Consider the following 22,131-nt stretch of genomic DNA (forward strand, 5'->3'; position numbering starts at 1 on the left):
TGTCTTAGAATTCTGAAGATTTCCAAGCAATTACTATCCTTTCAGAGACAAGTTGTTCTAGAAATTTAGGGGAAGCATGTACAAGAGGACTGGCGGTTCAGAATCCTAACCACAATGCCCTGTCTAGACAAGTCAATAGCAAGAATGTTCTGCGTGCTGGGGATGTGAGTTACAAAAAAGTTATATTGCCCAAAAAAATAATCCCAGCAAGCTTTTCTGCTATTTCTACACTGCATGATCTGCAGAAACTGGAGATTTCAATGATCTGTCAGAACTTCAAAAGGTTTAACTACCTCCATTAAAAGATGCTGCCACTCTATAAAGTTATATAAGAGGTGGGTGACCCAATAAACCCTTGCGAGCTTGGGCTGAAGTTTGATACAATAAAGATGCCAACAAGGGAATTTTTTCAAAAATTGAATCACAGGTATATGATCGCATAAACTTTTGTGCTTCTGATCAACTAAATTAAATTAATACCTGCTCTTGTTATAATTTGTCCCATAGATTTGGACATAGTAATCAAAATACTCAAGAAGAAGAAAAGCTACACGGGTATTAAGTTTGTTTAACAATATCTTTTTATATATATTTGTTCTAAAAGGGTACTGTTACAATAAATGAGAAAAACCAAACTTTCACTTTTAAAGAAATAGACTAATATTCACATTGATAAGTCATCCCCGGTACCAGATGTAAAAATACATGGGGATGACTTATCAATGTGAGGTTGTCTCTCAAAAACTTATAAATATTGAATATTAGTCTATTTCTTTAAAAGTGAAAGTTTGTGGGTGGCAAAAGGTGTACATTCTCTTTTGCTACCACAAAAGCAAGGTATTAGTCATGATGTAGACATCGACTGAAGTACTAACTAGTGATACTAGCAGCAGGATTTAATTGTGTTGAAGTATAAGTGCTAGCTAGTGACTCCAGCAGCAGGATACAATTACTTACAAGCTGATCCATGGCTAAGTTCGCATATATTTAATGTATTATATAATATGACATTGATTGAAATATGCAGGGTTGACAATGAAGGTATTTTTGTCATGAATGCACAATGTTAGAAAATGAGAAGTTTATTTAAAGTAACACTCCGATTAACCAATTTATGTATTAATATATATACTTGATTAAGTTATAGCCAAGAAGATATGTATTAGACAGAGCTTAACAGCTCTACTTGCACACGGTTTTAGAAAAGTTTTTAATTGTTATACAAGAAAGGTAACAAAATGATTATTGTATCTTTCACAGGGGTCGCTACTCTCTAAAGATTGAATTGTCCTGAGGATGGCCTTAAGGATGTAACAACTACAAGGCCGAAACGTCGACTCTTTTGTCCATATCTTTCCAGTTTAAATAATTCAGACAAGTGAATCATTGTTTTAGGTTGTGCAAGATTCATTGTTATCTATTTATTAAGAGTGGACTACAGCACAAGTGGATGTGAAGAACGATTCATTTATTTCTAGTCCATTTGTTTTTGATGAATTTGGTTTTACTCATTTATTGTAACAGTACCCTTTTAGAACAAATATATATAAAAATATATTGTTAAACAAACTTAATACCCGTGTAGCTTTTCTTCTTCTTGAGTATTTTGATTACTATGTCCAAATCTATGGGACAAATTATAACAAGAGCAGGTATTAATTTAATTTAGTTGATCAGAAGCACAAACGTTTATGCGATCATATACCTGTGATTCGATTTTTGAAAAAATTCCCTTGTTGGCATATTTATTGTGCCACTCTATAAAGGCATTTTAAGGGCCAAGAACTTGCATTCCATAATGGAATACATTTGTTCACAAGGATTCTAGACAAGAGCGGGATGAAAAAGGGGTTCTCCAGATAGCACTTCTCCTGGAGCTGAAGCAGAACAGCTCCCACAGCAAAATTAGTAGCATCACGTCTGAAGGGGATCCGAAAGCCATTTTCTACTCATCACCTTACTTAATCCGAGGCAGATGGTATGGTCCACAGAGATCTAACTTTATGAAATACTTAGCTCCAAGGACGGCATCAAGTATGTCTTTGATGAATGGAAGCAGGTAACAGTCCTTAATAGAGATCCTATTTAACCTACGATAATCAATGCAAGGTCTTAGATCTTTGGACTCCTCAAGACAAAGAAAAGTGGAGTTCCAGCAGGTGTTATAGACCAGAGAATCAGGTAATTCTGAAGAGTCACCACCAAATATTCCCTCAGACCATGTTTCTCGGGTTGGGACACAGAGTACATTCATCCACAGGGAATTATGCCTGTGGTTACGGTCGGGATGGCACAATCCAAATCTCTATAAAGAGGAGAGTTAAACAGCTAGGCTTCTGAAAGATTTCAGAAAATTCCTGATAAGCCATGGAAATGGACAAAGTTTGACCAATAGTAAAAAATTTTTACAGAGTTTTATATAGCGCAAACTTGACCCGGTATCGGGTATCAGAGCGCTTTACATAGCACCAGTTGCGTTACATGAGGACACATTCATTTTTGTTAGGCACGGGGAGATTAAGTGATTTGCCCAGAATTCAAGGATGTTCAGCGTCATTGCCGAGACTCGAACTCCTTAATTTCCCTGTGCCTAACAAAAATGAATGTGTCCTCATTTAACGCAACTGGTGCTATGTAAAGCGCTCTGATACCCTATACCGGGTCAAGTTTGCGCTGCATAAAACCCCGTAAAAAACACACAAAAAACAAAGGGTAAGCTCTAATATGAACAATAATAAGCTCCTCCACTTTGTAGGTTAATGACTTTGAAGGAAGTGAATTCAAAGACTAACATACATCTGTACATCTAGCACTTCCATCTTAAGTTTGGACCTCTGTTGTACACCTTTGCCAACCATTTCAAGGGGCGTAAAAGGATTGCATATGCCTTCAAGGATTATCAGGGAAAGAGTAGCCAACTAATCCATTTAAACTTATTTCTCCCAGTATTCTGGATAAAATTAGGTAGGCAGTAAAAAGGCAGCCAGAACTAGATAACCAGGGTATCTTGGCTGCTTAGTTTCCCTAGTCATAACTGATTAGTCCAATTATCTTTAATATGATGGTCTGGCAAATTGTTACATTATTACCACACGTTTTCAGAAAGAGAGAAAAAGTTATAGGTGTAAAAGGCTGGACTCTACATATGGGCACACATCATATGGAGGTGACACACAGCTATCCTGAGGAGCCGACCAAGGCCGAATTGTCAAATTGTCACAACTTATCTTCCAAAGACTTGTTATTTAGAGCCATAACCTGTCTGAACTGCACAGCTGAAAGACATTCAGGGGTTTCACAAGTTCAGTATTCTCACCCTAAAGTCTGGCAATTGTGATGCTGCTGGCCTATTCTACGGCTGATCCTGTATCTCTCGCTCTATGCTCAACAATGAGACATTTACACCGTCAACACAGTACGAGAGTGATCTGAACAGTTCACCTCTCTTATTTATCCCCTCTGCATCACCCTGCCCAGGGGTTGCGTGCTACGTCATGGCTTCTCAGTAGTTGTCAGGTGGTCCACTACCTCCCTCCCATGTTGGTTGACAACCCTGAATACTCACACCATTAAGACACCCCACTCCATTGATGGCAAAAACATAGTCATTAAAGGCCTTGTTCACAGCTGGGTTGGATCACAGCTGGTATTGCTAACTTCGAGGTTGACTGTCCCTTCTGTCACTTCCAGCTGCCGGCTAGCCACTGGTGCCATCCGGCATGCCTCCAGGTGGTGGAATTGGCCCAAGACATGGGTAGCCCTCCTGGGAAGGTGTTAGTATTGGTTGGCCAACTCTCCCCACTGTTGTAGCCCTCCTCAGCTGAATTTCCACCCTTGGTGTGTCTCTAATCACCATATGGTCGGCGAGATGCAAAGTGGGTGCCTTGATTCAGGCGCTTGACTGGCCTTGTAATTTGTGACTCCTCGGTTGAGATAGATTACAATCATATCCATCTCTGCAGGTTCACAAGAAGGCACAGCCGAGATGCTGTCTCTCACCAGTTGCTGAAACAGTAGCTCCATAGGGGAATGTGACGTGTCAAGAAGCCCTAAAAAACGGGTTCAGGCACTACTCAAGATCATCGACTTGGGACACTCCTATCTGGAGTGCCTTGTTGACTGGCACATTAGGCGCTCAACCTCAGTGTTGGCCTGGAGCCCAAACACTTGGGTGTCAAGCTGAGTCCAGATCTGGGTTATTACACGCTTCTCTGTCTGGTACCATGTCTTTGCTGTGCCAAGGAACAGCTTTCACAGATATTTTTTCACTGCCTCGACTATCTTCTGGGAGCTGGTATCTCCCGTTGTGGCCTCAAATGTTTCTTTCATCGTCCTTGCTATGAGACAGCCTCCTGAGCGATGCTTCTAATGAATGCGCCTGAAACTGCCACCACTGAAGTTGCACTGGCCTTTTCTGGCAGAGGGTGTTGAGACAGGTAATCAGCGGGATTCCCCACTCTGGGTTGGTAGGTCACCTCAAAAGGGTACACCTGCAGCTGTGCGGCCCATCTTTCTAACCTTGGAGGTAAGTTCCTGGAAGCTCCTGCAAACAGTGAGACCGGTGGTTTGTGGTCAGTGACCACTTGGAAGTGCCTCCCATACAGATAAAGTTAGAAGTGGCGGCAGCCCCAACAGATGGCCAACGCCACCCACTCTTATCAGTCTCTGTTCCTGTTAGGGCCCTGCTGGCGTACATGATGGAGATCCATTCTCCATGGCCCCTTTCCTGTGTTAGCACCACTCCCAGCCACAACTGGCGGCCATCCAAGATCACTTACTTCTGCCATTGATGGTCAAAGTACACCATAGTGGCATCTTAGAGTGCTCTTGTGATGTCTTGGAACCGCGGCATCGGCGCATTTATCTAAGTTCCATGGCGCTTCTGTCTTCGTGAGAAACCTGAGAGGCCCCTTACAGGTGGCGAGCCCTGGTATAAACAACCTGTAGTAGGTTGCCATTCCCAAGACGCTTCTCACCTTTGTTACATTCTGGTTTGGTGTGTTGGTGCAGTCTGGATCACTTTAGCTTTTTTGAGATCTTCTCTTAGGCCATTTCTGAAGAACACAAACTCGAAGAATTCTATGAAGTTTTCAAAGAATGTACACTCATGGTGGTTCAGGGTTAGTCCATCTCATTAGGGAGTCGGTATAGAGTTCCTCCAGCATTGTTGAATATATTAGTATATTGTCACTGATGCTCGGGACACCCTCCAAACCTGACACCACTGCTGAAATAATGTCCTGAAAGACCTTGGCAGCGGACGATATGATGAAGTAGAGGCGCTTATAGCGCCATAGTCCTAGGTGAGTTTCAATGACTCCTGCCATCTCCAGAGGTTTTTCTGCCTCCAAATGAGTATATGCTTATGTGTGTGGACTTGAGGGGTGGCCTTGGTTGGAGGGCTTGGTATTTGTTAATATCCATCACGTTGACTGATGTCCCAGTGTCAACGAGGGCCTGCACAGCTGTCCCTATAACCCACACTGAACACATCAGTGATGCCCCCCCTTCCTTTTCCCGTTGGACAGTGTATGTGATCACGAACACCTCATCGTCTTCGCTGTCAGTCACTCTTGTTGTCACTCCTGGGCCATTTATTGGTTCTTCTAGTGGGTCATCTGTGAGTGTAAGGCGTCAGAGCATCTTTGGCTGGGTGTGGGTTCTCCGGCCACGCTCGCTACTGCAGCAAACACCGGCAAAGTGATTCAGCGTTCCACACCAAGACCATGAGAGGGCTGCATGCATTTAGGACGGTAGGGTTCAGGCCACAGTTCTTGCACTTACATGGTTCTGCTAGTAGGGGCCTGATAGCAGGGCAGGTGCAGGCCTCCTTTGGACAGTGTCCACAGCATCCCCCCTTTACTCTGACTGGCTTTAGGCCATCGATCAGGCCCGAACTTTTGGTGAGTGTCATGTCCATTTCCGCAGCCCGCCTGCTGGAGAGTTCATGGGACCAAGCTTCTATTAGAATGTTCTCTAAATTTATGCGTGGCTGACGGAGGAATGAAGCGTGGCACCCTTGGATGAGCTGGAGTCGCACCGCCTTTGTCTGGTCGACGTTGATGCACATGTTTGCCAGAGCTCTTCGTCTCAAGTGGAAGCCGTTGACGGTCTCGTCTTCCCTTTGATAGGCTTGGCGGAGCTTGAACCACTCAAAGTCAGGGTTTAATTGCTGGTCAAAATGGGTGTTAAGCGCAGTGACAGTGGTGCCGTAGTGGCCGTCTGTGCCTGTGCCCAGGAACTTGTACACTTCCTCGTCCCCCAAACAGGAAGGATCGCTTGACCATCCCAATGGTCTTGCAGGTCGTCCGTAAATACTAGTTGAGTCTTCCCAGCCAAACCTTTCATCTAGGAGCAGAAGTTTGCTGGATCGACAAGTTCATTTAATGGTGGCAGCGATATCATGGAAGAATGTACACTTGCCCCTGTTGGTAGAGGTGGTTGGTGCAGCAGTGGTTGCTGGGGGTCATCAGCCATGACGCTACTGATATAGTCTCTGCCTTTGGGTACCCTCCCAGGCTTCTACTGTGGCTGCCTACCACCTATGTTCAACTTGAGATGCAGATTATGTCTCTCCTGGGCTATATAGTGATGGTGGATTGCTGGGTCTTAGCGGTCGTCAAAGCCTCTCTTTCTCTAGCCACCTCACAGTGTCCAGAATGCATAGTGACTGAGTTCTTAGCTCATCAATCTGCCTTATTGATTGCCATTGTTGACCAGTCCTCCTTCTCTTCTTTCCCATTTTTTCTGTTTGTTAGAGTCTTTTACTTTCTATCGTGCATGCACAACATTTGGCCCCCAGTGTGCGCGGGAGGAATTAAAAGTCAGAAACATGCTGTACTTCTCTCTTCACCTGGCCTGGGACTTTAAGTTGTGGGGGCAAATTCACAAAACTGATTTGTATTTCATTCTACTATTAGGTGTAAGGTACAAGAAGTATACCTCTTGGGTTTATTTTGGTGATAAGACGCTGCCAGTTTTGTCCCTTTGCAATTCGTTATAGTGAATGAATCGTTTTAAGGATCACAAAAAGAAGCATAGAGAAAGAGTGGTAACAAATTTTAGACCCAATATAAATGATTTATTGGTGGTGCCATACTAATTTGAGGGATTATAGGGAGTACAAATGTGTTCACCCTGTGAAAACTGCTGATCATCCTCTGGGATTTAATGGAACATCAGGGAGAGAGAACGGTTTTCTCTCATGCTTTTCATATGAAAATTAAGGTTACTGTTCCAGAAGCTAAAAGGAGGGCACACGCTATATATTTACAAATATCTTCCTAATCCAAGTGAGAAAAAAAGTCTTGGAATGATAAGTAAAACACGTATTTACATGCCTGTCAGTTGATTCTCCAGTGTTCTACTTCTGCTTCACTACAGAGTTCCAATGCATAAGAAGAATACTAACAATCTACTTTAACGAAAAGGGAAGGTTCAACTGAATGCCTTGTTCATAAAATAAGGGCTGTAGAATTGAAAGTATTTCCTCTAGAGGAGACCTCAAAATATGAGCAACATAAAATCAGAACATATAATTCTGTAAATTCTCAAATAGCATCCCCAGCCATGTGGGAAAATAAATTATTGAATGATGAGTGAAACAATTAATTCCAGCTAAAGAAGAAGTCTGTCCGTTGAGTTCTCAGTATTCTAATGTAGCATCATCACAGAGTTATAATGAACAACAAAAGTACTAACATACTACATTCATGGCAAAGTTAGAGCACTCCAAAGCACCATGTTGCTTAAATAGGAGCCGTTAACTTTAAAGTCTTTCGTATGGAGCAAGGTGAAGTAACTGAGCATTGAGGGGTTAATGCAAATATGAGTTCAGCTATTTCAAGAAACGTGAGGGAAAGTATGGATTAAAGTAATTTATGGCAGTGGTTCTTAAACGGTGGCCCCAGGCCCCCCTGAGGCGCCACAATGCTTATTCAGGGGACCGAGCTTGCTTATAAAATTAAATATCATAACAGATTAATAAAGCGTATATAAGAAGCTACAACGTGAAAGAATTAAAAATTGGAGGCTAAAAATTAAGTTGGTATCTTCAGATTAATATATGGGACAGTACAAGTGCATTAAACAGAATATAGTATGAATGATGGATTTTCTTAATGGATTTTAGAAAACCTAAAACTTTCCCAATGAAATAGTGATTTTTTTAACATTTTGTTTATGAATTAAAGAAAATATTTCATAATTTGTGTATCGTTTTGTGGTTCTAATCATTGTAATTTCCAGTGTCCCCGGCTTCCAGTAATGACTAAGTGGGGGGGGGGGGGTCGCCATTTCCAATGTATATTCAGTGGGGGGTGGAGGGGTCGGATTCCAGTAATGATTAAGTGGGGGGACCACAGAAGTCAAAAGATAAAGAATCACTGATTTATGGTAGACTTTTATCGGGCTCAAATAGTTACTGTGAGAGATTCCTAGCTAATTCCAGCATATTCTTTCCAAGTCTGTTTCCTCAGACCATCCTTTCTCTCTGTTGCTTAATACCCCCTTGACTTTAAAACAGTAATATTTTAGTTCGTGTAGACTTTTTTTCATCATTTTTTAAAATCTGTGGGAGTTCATTTTTTTAGAGGTGTACGAGGTTATTTGGAGACAGATCTCGGGCCCGATGTGTGAAATGATTTGCAGTTTCAAACCCTGCTGGACAGTTTTCTATTTAAGAACTGTTGGTAGGCTTTGGGAGGAGTAGGCAGTTGTCCATTGGCCACTACCTACTCCCCCCAATATATTCACAAATAGGAGACATTTATTTTAAGCAGTATTAATTCCTTTAGGAAAGAAACTGTGAAACTGGGGCTTCATTGACTTAATGGTCATTTTTACAATTACCAACCAGCAAGAAAAACATTTATCTCATCTAATGCACGCTCAACAATCAATTTCACCATGATTAGTTTCTCATACTTTCACTTGTGTAAAAACTAGGAAGTTATCCAAGGGAGGAGAGCAACCATAATCCACAAGCAATAACCCTAATGTATGCTTTTTTCTCAATTTGAGTCACTATCATCTATGCCAGTTCCTCTGGTGTCCTTAAATGACAAAAATATAGTTGGAATGTAAAACAGTCAGATAAGACAGACTGTCTATTGACAAATTGAATGGTCAGAGTAGCGCTGAATGAACTCAGTAATTCTAATGTAAGGGATGGCTGTGGAGAGAAAGGTGGGCTAAAGTTACAAAAATCATTATCGATCATTTGACTTGTGGGAACGGGATCTGCCTCTTACAGACCAGTAATGGATTACGATTTTTCATCAGATGACCTGGGAAAATGTTCTCAAGTTCCATTATGCAGTAACTCTCCAAACTTAGGGCCTAATTACTAATCTGGCGGTCCGAGGGCTTCCAGATTTGCGGGCATGTCGGTGGCAGTCCAGCCACCGCCACATCGACCACCCTATTACAACTAGGGCGGTCGAACAGCCATGGGACCACCGCAGCCGCCAGGAAACCACCATTCCCTGGTGGTGGCGTGGCAGTCATGAGGCAGCAATATGCTAGGCATGACCACCACAGTCCCACCAAGCATATTACGAGTATCCTCTCTGCCACAGTTTTCATGGAGGTTCATCCTCCAAGAAAATCATGGTGGAGAGGAAACAAAGGGGGTCCTACAATGCCCCCTGTCGCATCAGGGCCAGGAGGTGTATGCAGGGGGGTACAACATGTGCCCCCTGTGTGCATGCACCCCAGTTCCTGCACAGCATGGACTATACAGTAGTAACATGCATAAACCTTTTTTGGCATTACCATTGTGGTGCCCATTTCCAGAGGAACACTTATCATCTGGCGGGCGAACCAAACTCGTAATCAGGCCTTAAGTCGGTAATCCAATAAAGGGATGGAATTATCATAAACACAGCATGAATCACTAATAACAAAAAGCAAGACCTTCCGTGCCCCTGGACCCAACGAGCTTCCTATAGCTGTAATGAAGCAACACCCAATGATTTGGAGCAGGATAGCGGTCGCTCCCCACGCTCCTGGCCTGGGTATCGTAGCGCTTTGCTTGAATTGACTGTAAAGAATTAGTGCCTGCTACTGCTCACTACTGCTGTCCATTGCTCGCATTGTAATTGTGCTAGTTTGTCGTTTGCTCGCATTTAAATCTGTGCATATTTAGCGCTCGCATTGCTTGATCTTAAATTCATAATTAGCGCCTGTTTGTGCCGGTGCCACTGTCCTCTGTGCCCCAATCTCGTCCTGTTGTCCTGTTTCGTTTTTGCTTTCACTGCCATTTGTTGTTGTGCCTCGTAGCCAGCCTCTCCACCCCGCTCCCGCCTCCCAGCTGCTCCTCCCTCCCAACGCCCCCCACTATCCACTTATGTCAGAGGAGCTTACGCGCAGCGTTCACGCGCTGCGGTCGCGCCCCATTCGCGCCGAAGGTGCGCCAAAGGTAAGCCCGTCTACGCCCGTTCGCGCCTGGACCGCGCCCAGCGCCAGACCCCCTGGCCCCGCAAAATCCACTCCGCCCACATAACGTACGACGCCACAACCCTCTCAGCCCTTAACCCCGGGCGACCACCAAACTGCTACCAAGCCCCCCCAGGACACACCCATGGACCCTTCACCTGCCACTCCTGCAAGTACGACTGCATCAGGACCCACACCAAACCCACAAACCCCAAACATAGCTCCAACACTAACCACCTGAAATGCATCCTGCTCAACACCCGCTCGGTCCACAGGCACGCCATTGACCTTTGGAACCTACTCGACACTACATCGCCGGACGTCGCCTTCCTTACAGAAACCTGGATGAACGCCTCATCAGCTCCCGACATCGCCATAGCCATCCCGGACGGCTACAAGATCATTCGAAAGGACCGCACCAACCAAACATGAGGAGGCATCGCCATCGTCCATAAGAACACCATCCGCATCACGACCAGTTCTGACGATAACCTCGCCACCGCCGAACACCTTCACTTCCAGATCCACACCGACCCCAAGACCACTCTCAAGGGCACCCTCATCTACAGGCCACCAGGACCCCGCACACAATTCAGCAAAGACATCACTGACTTCATCAGCCCACACGCCCTCCCCTCCGAGGACTACATTTTACTGGGAGACCTCAACTTCCACCTGGAAAAGAAAAACGACAGCAACACCACCACCCTTCTGGACAACCTGGCCAACCTCGGACTCGAACAACTTGTTGATACCCCCACTCACTATGCCGGGCACACGCTCGACCCAATCTTCACCTCCAGCAAGCACATCTCCTTCAATCACACCACAGCTCTCCATTGGATGGACCACAGCTGCGTTCACTTCAACTACAAAAAGACCACGACCCACAACCTCCCACAACCAATTCCCCGGAGAAACTGGAACAAAATTACCACCGACCAACTCTTCACATCGCTTCACCAAAACCCTCCTGCCAAATCATCGGACCCAAACCAAGCAGCCACCAACCTCACACAATGGATCACCCACAGCGCCGACGAACTAGCACCCTTGAAAAACCATAAAATCAAGCAAGGTAGCAAAAAAGCCCCCTGGTTCAACGATGACCTTAAGAAATCCAAGAAGCTCTGTCGCACCCTCGAGAAAGCCTGGAGAAAAAACCCTACCACTGTCAACCTGGCCACCTTCAAGAACGCCACCCGCAAACACCACCAACTGATCCGATCCACCAAGAAATCAGCATTCAAGGATCGACTTGACAACAACGCCCACAACAGCAAGGAACTATTCAACATCGTCAAAGAATGTACCAACCCCACCGCCGGCACCAACGACATCACTCGCTCCCAAGACCTAGCCTCATTCTTCCACAACAAAATCGCCGACATACATAACAGCTTTGAAAACCAGTCCGGAGACCAGTCCTCTCCACCCACCTCCGAACCAAAACCCCCCTCTAACAACCTTTGCGCCTGGAACCCAATCACCACTGAAGACACCATCCGCCTGATGAACTCCATCCACTCAGGATCGCCAACCGACCCATGTCCCCACCACATTTTCAACAAAGCAGACTCCATTATCGCACCCCACCTCCGAGACGTCATCAACTGCTCCCTCAACTCCGCTACCTTCCCGGAAAGCTGGAAACATGCCGAACTCAGCGCCCTTCTGAAGAAACCCACAGCAGACCCCACTGAACTTAAGAACTACCGCCCCATCTCGCTCCTCCCATTCCCTGCCAAAGTCATTGAGAAAGCCGTCAACAGTCAGCTCGCCGCCTTCCTCGAATCCAACAAATCCCTCGACCCCTCACAGTCCGGCTTCCGAGCCAAACACAGCACCGAAACCGCCCTCATCGCAGCAACAGACGACATTCGAACACTACTGGACAATGGAGAAACAGTTGCCCTCATCCTACTTGACCTCTCCGCTGCCTTCGACACAGTCTGTCATAGCACCCTCATACAACGCCTCAGCAAAGTCGGAATTCAAGGAAAAGCATTGGACTGGATCATCTCGTTCCTCGCCGGAAGAACCCAGAGAGTTCGCCTCCCCCTTTTATATCAGAGGCCACCGAAGTCATCTGTGGCGTACCACAAGGATCATCACTCAGTCCCACCCTCTTCAACGTATACATGAGTCCCCTCGCATCCATCGCGCGTCAACACAACCTCAACATCATCTCCTACGCTGACGACACACAGCTGATCCTCTCCCTCACCAAAGACCCAAACACCGCCAAAACCAACTTACACGAAGGAATGAAAGAAGTAGCCGAGTGGATGAAGAACAGCCGTTTAAAACTGAACTCGGACAAAACGGAAGTCCTCATCTTAGGTTCATCCCCCACTGCCTGGGACGACTCATGGTGGCCACCGGCCCTGGGAACCGCACCCATACCTACGGACCACGCACGTAACCTGGGCTTCATCATGGACTCCTCCCTCTCGATGACCAAACAAGCCAACGCCGTCTCATCATCATGCTTCAACATCCTACGCATGCTCAAAAAAATCTTCCGTTGGATCCCCACCGAAACAAGAAAGACGGTCACCCACGCACTGGTCACAAGCCGACTGGATTACGGAAACACCCTTTACGCCGGAACCACAGCCAAACTACAGAAAAAACTCCAACGCATCCAAAACGCCTCAGCCAGACTCATACTAAACATCCCCCGCCAAGCTAACATTTCCGGTCACCTGAAAGACCTCCACTGGCTCCCCGTCAACAAGAGAATAACGTTCCGTCTCCTCACCCACGCACACAAAGCCCTCTACGACCTAGGACCCGATTGCCTCAACACGGGCCTGTCCTTTTACACTCCCACCCGCCAACTACGATCGTCCAACCAAGCCCTTGCCGCAATTCCGCGCATCCATAGATCCACCATGGGGGGAAGATCCTTCTCCTACTTAGCGGCCAAAACATGGAATTCTCTCCCCACCCACCTCCGTCTTACACAGAACCGCCTCTCCTTCAGAAAGCAACTAAAAACTTGGTTATTCGATAAGTAAAGTACCCCCCTCCCTCAAGCGCCTTGAGACCCTCTGGGTGAGTAGTGCGCTATACAAATTTTTTGAACTTGAACTTGAGGGATACTGCAGCCCGTGCTTCACCATGTCTTGCAATCTGGCAAGTTACCAACGTCATGGCAAGGGGCAATAATCCTACCAATTCATAAATAGGAAAGCCGACAAAACCCTGCAAATGTCCAGGCAATAGCTGCCAAACTTTTTTGCCGAATTCTTACTTTCACATCTAACAGACTGGATTGTATCTAATAATTTGCTGCCGCTCTATCAAACAGGCTTTAGTGCAGGATGTGCAACTTTCGACATCATAGTTGCATTGACTCTCCTCATTGAGAAGACACTAAATCAAAGAAAATCGCTTTATGTTTGCTTCGTGAATTACACCTCGGCACTCAACAAAGTAAATAGCAATCATATTTGGTCAAAGCTCCTAACATTGGGCATGGATTTCAATTTGTGACATCTGATGATAGCTCTACACACCAACACTTGGATGCAAATCAATTTGTCAACCAAGGAGCACGTCTCCCCCAAACTTACCATCGACAATGGTCTAAAACATGGGTGCGTGCTTGCTCCACTTCTCTTTTCATTATACATCTCTGGCAATTATATTTAAAAAAAAATCAGAATTCCTGCTTCCTAAATTGGGGGATTTTCCAGTCAGTTATCTCGTATAGCAGCTGACCCTATAATCTGCTCACAGAACCCTATTGGATTACAGCGTCAGTTTACTGCACTTAATGAATATAACCAGATTAACAATCTATCTGCTAACATCAAGAAAACAAAAATAATCTAACTTGGGAGGGGTCCACATAAATGTATTTGGAAGTTAGGCAATAATACAGTGGAGTCCGTGAACCCCTATGGCTATTTGGGCTTCCAGTTAGACAATGATCTGACAGCTGCACATAATTTAAATACACTAAAAACAAAGGCCACCACAGTAACAAATGATTTGAATTTTCTTTTTCAAATTTATGGAGGGTGCAGTATCAGACCAACAATCTTAGCCTTTAGGGCCAAACTAAGGGGCTCATTATGATGGCGGAAGGACCGCCACCACTGGGCCGGTGGTGAGGTCCGCCGGCCCTGCGGACCGCGATTCTCCTACCACCATATTACGATGGCGGTGGGATTCAGACCGCGGCCGAGGCAAAGCCCGTCCACCACAGTACCACACAGGCAATCGTTACGATTGCACGGCGGAGCAGTCTGCAGCCACAAAATGGTAGTGGTGCCTTGCAAGCACCGCCCGCAAAATTATGAAGAGGTCTCCAGCCAGCCTTTCCGCGGTGGTGCAACCGCCGTTGAAAGACAGGCGGACTTTGGTTTTGGTGGCCTGTTGCGGGCCCCCCCTTGTATTGGGGGAGGTGAGGGTGCACAGGGGGGGTACCTATGGTACCCCCAACATTTCACTGCACCAAGTGTCAGACACAGTGTGGTGTCTGCCACGTAGTGCAGTGAAATTCACAACATGCTCTTTGTGACATCGCGGCAGTGTTGCTGTCAGCAGCCACTGCCGCAATGTTAAGGGTGCGGAACAAGACCGCCGCGGTGGCAGTTTCATCGTAATAGGGTATGCGGGACCGCAGCAAGCATGGCGGGCGGTCCCGGTTTACACCACCGTGGCGGACGGAGCCAGTCCGTCTGCCATCATAATGTGCCCCTAATTTCTCTTTTAATCTATGCTTCAATAGTACTAAATGAAAAGAAGATTAACAAAGTAGGCACAATGTTTATTCAAAATGCTTGCTCTCGTTTCAATTTACAAAGTTCTACTCCACATGCCATGATCAGACTCGAATTAAGTCTACCATTATTTGAAGCAGTTCACCAGATCCCGAGAATCAACTACTATTGTTACTGTCCTACTACAAAATCCGATTCCCTGCAAGGGTTGATATACTAAGAGCTGATACAGATTTCAGCGACCAGCTTGTCTCTCTTGTGAGGAAATCAATAATCTTCTCCAGGCTCACACTCTACCAACTGTACAGGATCTGCTGCAAATGCCATTATCAACCGGCAAGAGTATTATTAAATCAAGACTTCAGGAATCCTTTCGTCTAAGGGGTTTATCAAAAGCTCCACAATACAAACACTCTTATGGAATCTTATTTGCAATCGAATCAGCAGTACACTGATTCTAATTTAGAGATTTAGAGACACCAAAAAATATATCTTTTTAAGATTCTGTCTACTATATATTCATCTGAAAGAGTTTAAATGCCTGTGGAATTCTACATACATCCAGTACTCCAAATTGTAGACTTTGTAATTACTGCAAGGAATCACTGAACAATATCTGTCTTTGTCCCAACTTGACTGATATTCGCAGCAAGTATTTACTCCCTTATCTTTGCGCACTGTAAAGGTGGTAACTTTAGCTTGTTTAATGACACAATCAAATGCTTTTATAGGGAAACTAATAAAATGTATGAACATAATGTATGTGAGACTCAAATTAAAAGATATTAAATAATAAAAGGATAATAACATATACAATTAACATATTTTATGTACTTTCCTGAACGCTCTTTAGTAGCTGGAGAAAGATAGATCTATTTTATGAATTTAAACTGTTTCTTCTAGCATTTATTTTGTTAATGCTGTTGAAGGAGTTGATTTTAACAATATAAATTATGTATTTTATTAGTGTGAATTGTGTATTGGCATTTTGTACAGAATTATGTATTCTACACAATAAAATGAATTTGCTTACTACAAAAGTAAGGACAGTTGCCTATAATTCCTGAGGAATCAAGTTAATAGGTGGAGAAAAGTCACACTATTGGTGTAATGGGGGAATAAAAAAGAGACAGCAGTACAGTCCCTGATGTAACCCTGTATGTTGACCGAAAATTTGAAGTAAGTTCACTCTCTGGACCATATCACACATTTGGTAATTAATTTGCCTGAAACACGAAAATAATATTCAGTAATGTCTCTTGTCGATGCCCATCTCTTTCATGATGGGCAAGAGTTCTGGTCTAGTCACGCCATCAAATGCAAACATCACCCTTTTCTAAGTTCAACAAATAATTGTAAGAGGATTCCTGTAGACAACATGTTCACAAACTTCTAAAACGTGACTACGTTTCCCTGTGCAGTGGCCTTGCAAAAACCTTCTAATGCTGTTTTTGGATGATCCATATTCCTTCCTCGATCTGTGATTCTACAGAATTCCCACAGTGTTTCTATATTTTAGGTGAATTACATTTAATATCTTTCACTTTCCTAAATCCAGTGTTATATACCAACAACTTGACATACCCAGTCTTTTTGGCTTCCACCTGCCAATAAAGTCCGATTTAATCTTTGCAGCTATCCCACACAAATTGGGTCAGAATTCAAGATCCAGTAATCTTTAGTTTAAGGAATTACACAAACTCTGTGCATGTTAGCCCAACTACAAATTCATGCTTTTCCTTGCAGTTGATCATGAATGGACCCCTTCACTTATGCATGTTGTTTGATAGTTGGTCAACAGACGTTTGTACAATTTACATGTACTTTGATTTGGCAATGATAACTTTAAAGCCAAAGGATTGTTTTTACTCTCTATTCATTACACAATTTCTGTACCTCATATAAACATCTTACTGGCCAGGAAATTAAAAGATTTTTAATTAGCATGAACATTTGTCAAAATGTTTCAGGAATTCCACAGGCTTCATCTTACTTAGCTTCAGTGCCAGTGTCAGGTAGCAGAGGTAAACATTTGGCACTAAAAGTGTAAGCAATTACAAATGGCATGAGTGCTGAATCCAGAGCCTTTATCCTTGAAGAAGCAGACTTTTAAAGGAGCCTTACGTCACCCAATATTGTTGCTTGTAATTTTGTATGAATATCAACCAGTATAAGAACATCATGCAATGACTCCTTTAACCTAACTGCTAAAAGTTGCTAAATAGATATTTGCAAGGAAACCAGGTGCAGGTAAGAGGGGTGGGGGAGTAAGTGGGGGTGGCACAGGGAGGATTTAACATACGATGATGAGGGAAACTTCAAGTTTCCCTCGTCATCGACCACACCTCGCACCACCGCTCTTACATGTACGGGCAGCGCCTGAAGGAATCCCGAATCGCAAGACAACCTGTATAGGGCTCCAGAGGATATGCGGTTTCCAGAGCAAAGCAGGTAATATACCTTTCTGCATAAGATGATCAGAAATACCAAGTTCTCTGTTACATAACTAATCATACTTTCTCAGTAAAAGAATCAAAATCTAAGCTCCCTATTTTCTTTTCCAAAACAATATTCCCACATAGTAACTTGTAATAAATATGGCATTTGCTTTTTATTATAGCTCAAATGGCCCGATGGTATCTGAAGAGTTATACAGACATTCCTATTAGAGTCATGGTGATCAGTCGAATAACTATTTTCTAAAGTCCTAGAAATAATCATATAAAAAATCTTCCCCATAGATGTTAATAACACTGAGGCTGCTGCTCTGAGCCCACAAATAATCATCTAGATGTAACCATCTGAATTGAACTGGTAACTGGGGAAGCATCATCGTAAATAAACTAGCTGAGATGTTTCTGTTACAAGTGTTTCACAGATTGGTTATTATTTCCCAAGTTTGTGTGATGATCGACCCAGACTGTGGGAAGCCTACCATCCCATCAGTTATTACATTTCAAAGTCATCAATATACCAAATTGATTCCTACATGGACTAGACAAATGTTGAATTGAATTTAGTCAATGACCATAAAAATCATCATATGATCTAATTTCTGTACATAATGATTATGCCATCACTGTGGTGTGAAGCAAAATACATAGCAAATTAATAACAATGTTGCCTACCTCATGGTTGTAGAAGATGACGAAGATGTTATAAAAGGTGCACTTATCTTTGACAAGCTGCTTCTTCTTGAGGCAGTTAATGAGGATCCTGCAGAAAATTCATCATCAGAAGAGTTATCTTCAGAAGAGCCCAAAATAAATGTTGACAATGCTAGCTTACTAATTCCTTTTCTACTTTCAAACGACTGTGATTTGGAAATAAAAGTATTCTGCGGAGGTTTATTTGATGATAATGGAAGCTGAACCAAAGAGGTTGGTTGTTTATTTGACACTTGGGATGGTAATGTAGAGGTCAGTCTGGTTGTAGAATGTGCCCGTTGCCCACAAGGCTGTCCTGGTTGCTGTTGTGTAACCCTGCACAGTGCCTGTGTAGTGTTGCTGGGAGTTACAGATGTCGACTGAGAATTGTCCTGAGAGGGAGATGGCAAATCTTTGGATTGGTCTTTATCTTCAGCGGCTGTGGATGTGTCTTGCCCCTGTCTGACACAAGCCTCCATTTCTATTTTTGGCTGAGTGTTTTCCATTGTTCTCCAAATAAACCACAGTAGAATCAGGAGCAAGGACAAGATGATTGCCACAATTCAGTGTACCTAAACAAAAAAGGAAAAAAGATAATATGTATGCAAGCCATTAAATACAGCTCCTTCATTGTAAAGCAAATGGGCCAAACTAAGGCCCGTATTATAATTTCCAGTTCAGCTGACCATGGGACTCACCTGGCAAATCAGAAATGACAAAAGATGTGCGAATACAACACTCCCAGTGTTGACTACTCAGACATTTTACCAACTGAAAACTGGTGAAATACCTTTGTAGGAAGCTGTCCTATTGTTTCTTTCCTTCAATTTCCTTAAAATAGGTAGCTTCAGCACATCATCAAATGAAGCTAAAGGTAGGTCGAAAAACATAGTAGCACTATATATGAACAATAAATAGAGCAATAATATTAAAGGGAAGGAGTTTCAGGAGCTGAGGAAATGCATGTACAATTCCATTTAGTATTATCATAACAGAACGTTCCTGGAGGTGTAACTGCACCTTCATTACAAATACTTTGAATGAGAGATTTAAAAAAACAAGCATTTGCAATGCAATAGTTCTCGCATTTACGACAGTTTGAGTTATTGGCATTGTAAATGGCAATGCCTTTTATTTAGGTTTTTGTTTTTAAATAAATAAAAGGTATGGTCATTTATAATGCCAATAGCTTAAACTCGCATAAATGCGAGACCTATTGCATTGCAAATGCTTGTTATCACCTTTTCCCTATCTCTGTCACTTTGTCTTCAGATATGCAGACAAAGCAGTCCCCTAAAGAACTAGTCAACGATGTAATGCAATCCCCACTTTAGTTCCCAAAACCACTGCAAGTAAACATGTTCAAACAAACTTCCGGACCACAAAGTGCACTACTTCGAGAAGCAGCCAGAGAAGAATGTGTCTAGAAGGCGTGGGAACAAGTCGTGCAACTGGCCACCACATGTACCTTCAGACACACTGATGCCTCCCGTAGCTCTGGTAGTGCCTGCACAAGCCTCGCCTCTAGGTGCAGATGCGTGGATCCTGTAGCAATGCACAACCCCGGGGCCATCCATCCTGCAGCATCAGCTGCCAATGTTCCTGCATCCGACCAGCGTTAGCAGGGAGAGGGGGTGAGGGCCCATGGAGACAGGGCCACTGTCAGAATGCCAGCTACTTTGCTAGTCAAATTCCTGCTTGCCCTCTAGCTGCGAGAGAGGAGGCAGCCAACAGGAGAAGACAAACAGAGCATGTCATGTGCTGTGGGGTGAGAACGATCCAGGGAGTGTGGAAGCTCGGGTTCAGAGAAGTATTATAGGCCGTGTGCAGTGGACTCTTCGAGGCTGGGGTACATAGTGCCTTAATACGCCGAGATAGTGCTCGTTTCCTGAAAAGCGCCCAATCGTGTTTATTCTTATGATTCTAATTTGAAACTCGGCCGTCTGGGACGCCGATGCTATATGTCGCCACAGTCGGCAGGTGGTAGTGTCCTTGAAGAAGGCACATCACATTTTAATATTTACTATTGTATTTTGAGTAAATCTGTTTGGTAGGAGTTTCTGTAAAACATTTCATAAAAAAAGAATCTGATAGATATCCACTTTGCAAAGACTGACTTATCACCTTTCAGTTGTTGGTTGCGTTAAACTAGTGCTAGTGAAGGGAAACGTATGCCGCCTTAGATAGTATTCATTTCACGCAGGGGTGGGAGTGGGGGCAAATGAGGTGGAGGAGGAAGGGAGTAACAGAGAGTGAGCAGTGGATGGGGGAAAGCAGGATACTCGAGAGAGCATCACAGGAGCCGGGACTGGGAGAGAAGCACACAAGAGAGATGCATGGAGTGTGAGGAGGAACGAAGGGAGGTGGGTGAGTGAGAGGCAAAGGAGAGAGAGCTTTCAGCGTGGAGTGCAGGGGAGCAGACATTTGGAGGGAGAAAGCTGGAACATGCACGCACTCTCATGGAGTGCTTAAGAAACAAGGCGGCAGTGAGCCGCTAGTGATAACGAACGTGCCGCTGTGCCAAAAGTTAACTTGTGATGGAAATACTTAAGCTGCTTATCTACCCAGCGGATACATACCAAGTGTAATCCCTGCAGCCGCTCTGGAGGTGCCAGCCTACGGCACGCGTTGCTGTGCGGGGATCAGGGCTGTATACCTAGGGACAGAGTGGCATGCGCTGGTAGGCCTGCGATGCGAGTCTTAGTTCTAGTCTCTGGAAGTGCTTAGTAAACAGTAGTACACGCTATAAAAACAAGTGATAAGATGTGCGCACGCACTCAGGAAAACGAAATAAGCGTGGGGGCGGGACTTCCGTCAAGTGCGCGAATCAGCGCCCAGGAGTTTGTTAAAGTCCCCGCCGGGCCGCTGCGCTGCCTCCGACGAACCGGAAGCGGTTGGCCAGCCGGCCAATCCCATCGCGGCCCCAACGGGAAGTCCCGCCCCATCGCGGCGAGAGCGAGCTGCCCGAGGAGCCACGAAGGCTCCTGATTGAGTCCCGGTCCCGAGATGGGGGACCGGGTGAAGAGCGGCCGGGCGCATGGGGAAGGCGGGGCTCTCATGTGGGAGAGAGCCCCGCAAAGCGCTACCGCCGCCCGAGAGGCAGAACCGCCGCCGAGCACCGCCAGAACAGGTGAGTGTGTTGAGGGAGAGGAGGGGTGAGTGGGGGTGGGGTGTACGCTCGTGTGTCTGTTTGAGTGTGTCTGTGCGTGCGTCTGTCTGTCTGTGTGCGCGTGTGTCTGTTTAAGGGGGGGTGCGTGTGTGTATGCAGTGTGTGTATGGATGTGTATGTGCGCATGCGTGAGTGAGGCTTTCTTTGTGCATGGGAAAACGAGGCACGGCGACGTGCGCGCTCACGAGGTACAATCTCGAGCGCGTGGCACTTTGCTGTCCACATTCCCAAATACGGGTAGCATTAGGTCTGAAGCAGACACCCTCAATGCTCACGCATTGAGCGTATGTCTGCTCGACCTAAAAATGGGAACTCCAGGCTTAAATAATGTATATCACAATCCTTCCACATAACCAACGGAAGGGTATGTGAAGTGGCAGGGAGGGTAAGGAGGGAAACGTCAGGAAAGTAGGATGTGTGTTCACTAGCAAACCCCTTCAAGTCAGTTATTCCCATGTGCTGGCACATATCGTCCCACCCCTCCCCAAGAACATATTTCCTGACAGCTATTAGACATAAGACAGGCAGATACAGCCAGACATTAGATGTCAAATATTTACCCAGGCAAGTACTCTCCTTTGTCACATACATTTTCCCCTTATGGAAAACAATATGCTCTGAAGGATCTGCCACCGAAGCTTGC

The 22,131-nt window shown here is 44.7% G+C and overlaps 1 protein-coding gene across 5 annotated transcripts in view; it reads right to left on the reverse strand.

The window, feature by feature from the left end:
* The window catches only part of ACACB (acetyl-CoA carboxylase beta), a 2,338,068-nt gene that overhangs the window by 2,141,068 nt on the left and 174,869 nt on the right, over window positions 1-22,131 (reverse strand). For 4 of the 5 annotated variants that reach the window (XM_078667379.1, XM_078667377.1, XM_078667380.1 and 1 more), the window contains exon 2: window positions 18,302-18,891. In XM_078667379.1, the coding sequence (XP_078523505.1) occupies window positions 18,302-18,825 (524 nt within the window). In that variant the 5' untranslated portion in view covers window positions 18,826-18,891. The remainder of the gene's footprint in view (window positions 1-18,301; window positions 18,892-22,131) is intronic. The other variant, XM_078667383.1, reaches the window with a different exon arrangement.

Source organism: Lissotriton helveticus, chromosome 11 (genome assembly GCF_964261635.1).
Source record: "Lissotriton helveticus chromosome 11, aLisHel1.1, whole genome shotgun sequence".
In the NCBI taxonomy this organism is placed as follows: domain Eukaryota; kingdom Metazoa; phylum Chordata; class Amphibia; order Caudata; family Salamandridae; genus Lissotriton; species Lissotriton helveticus.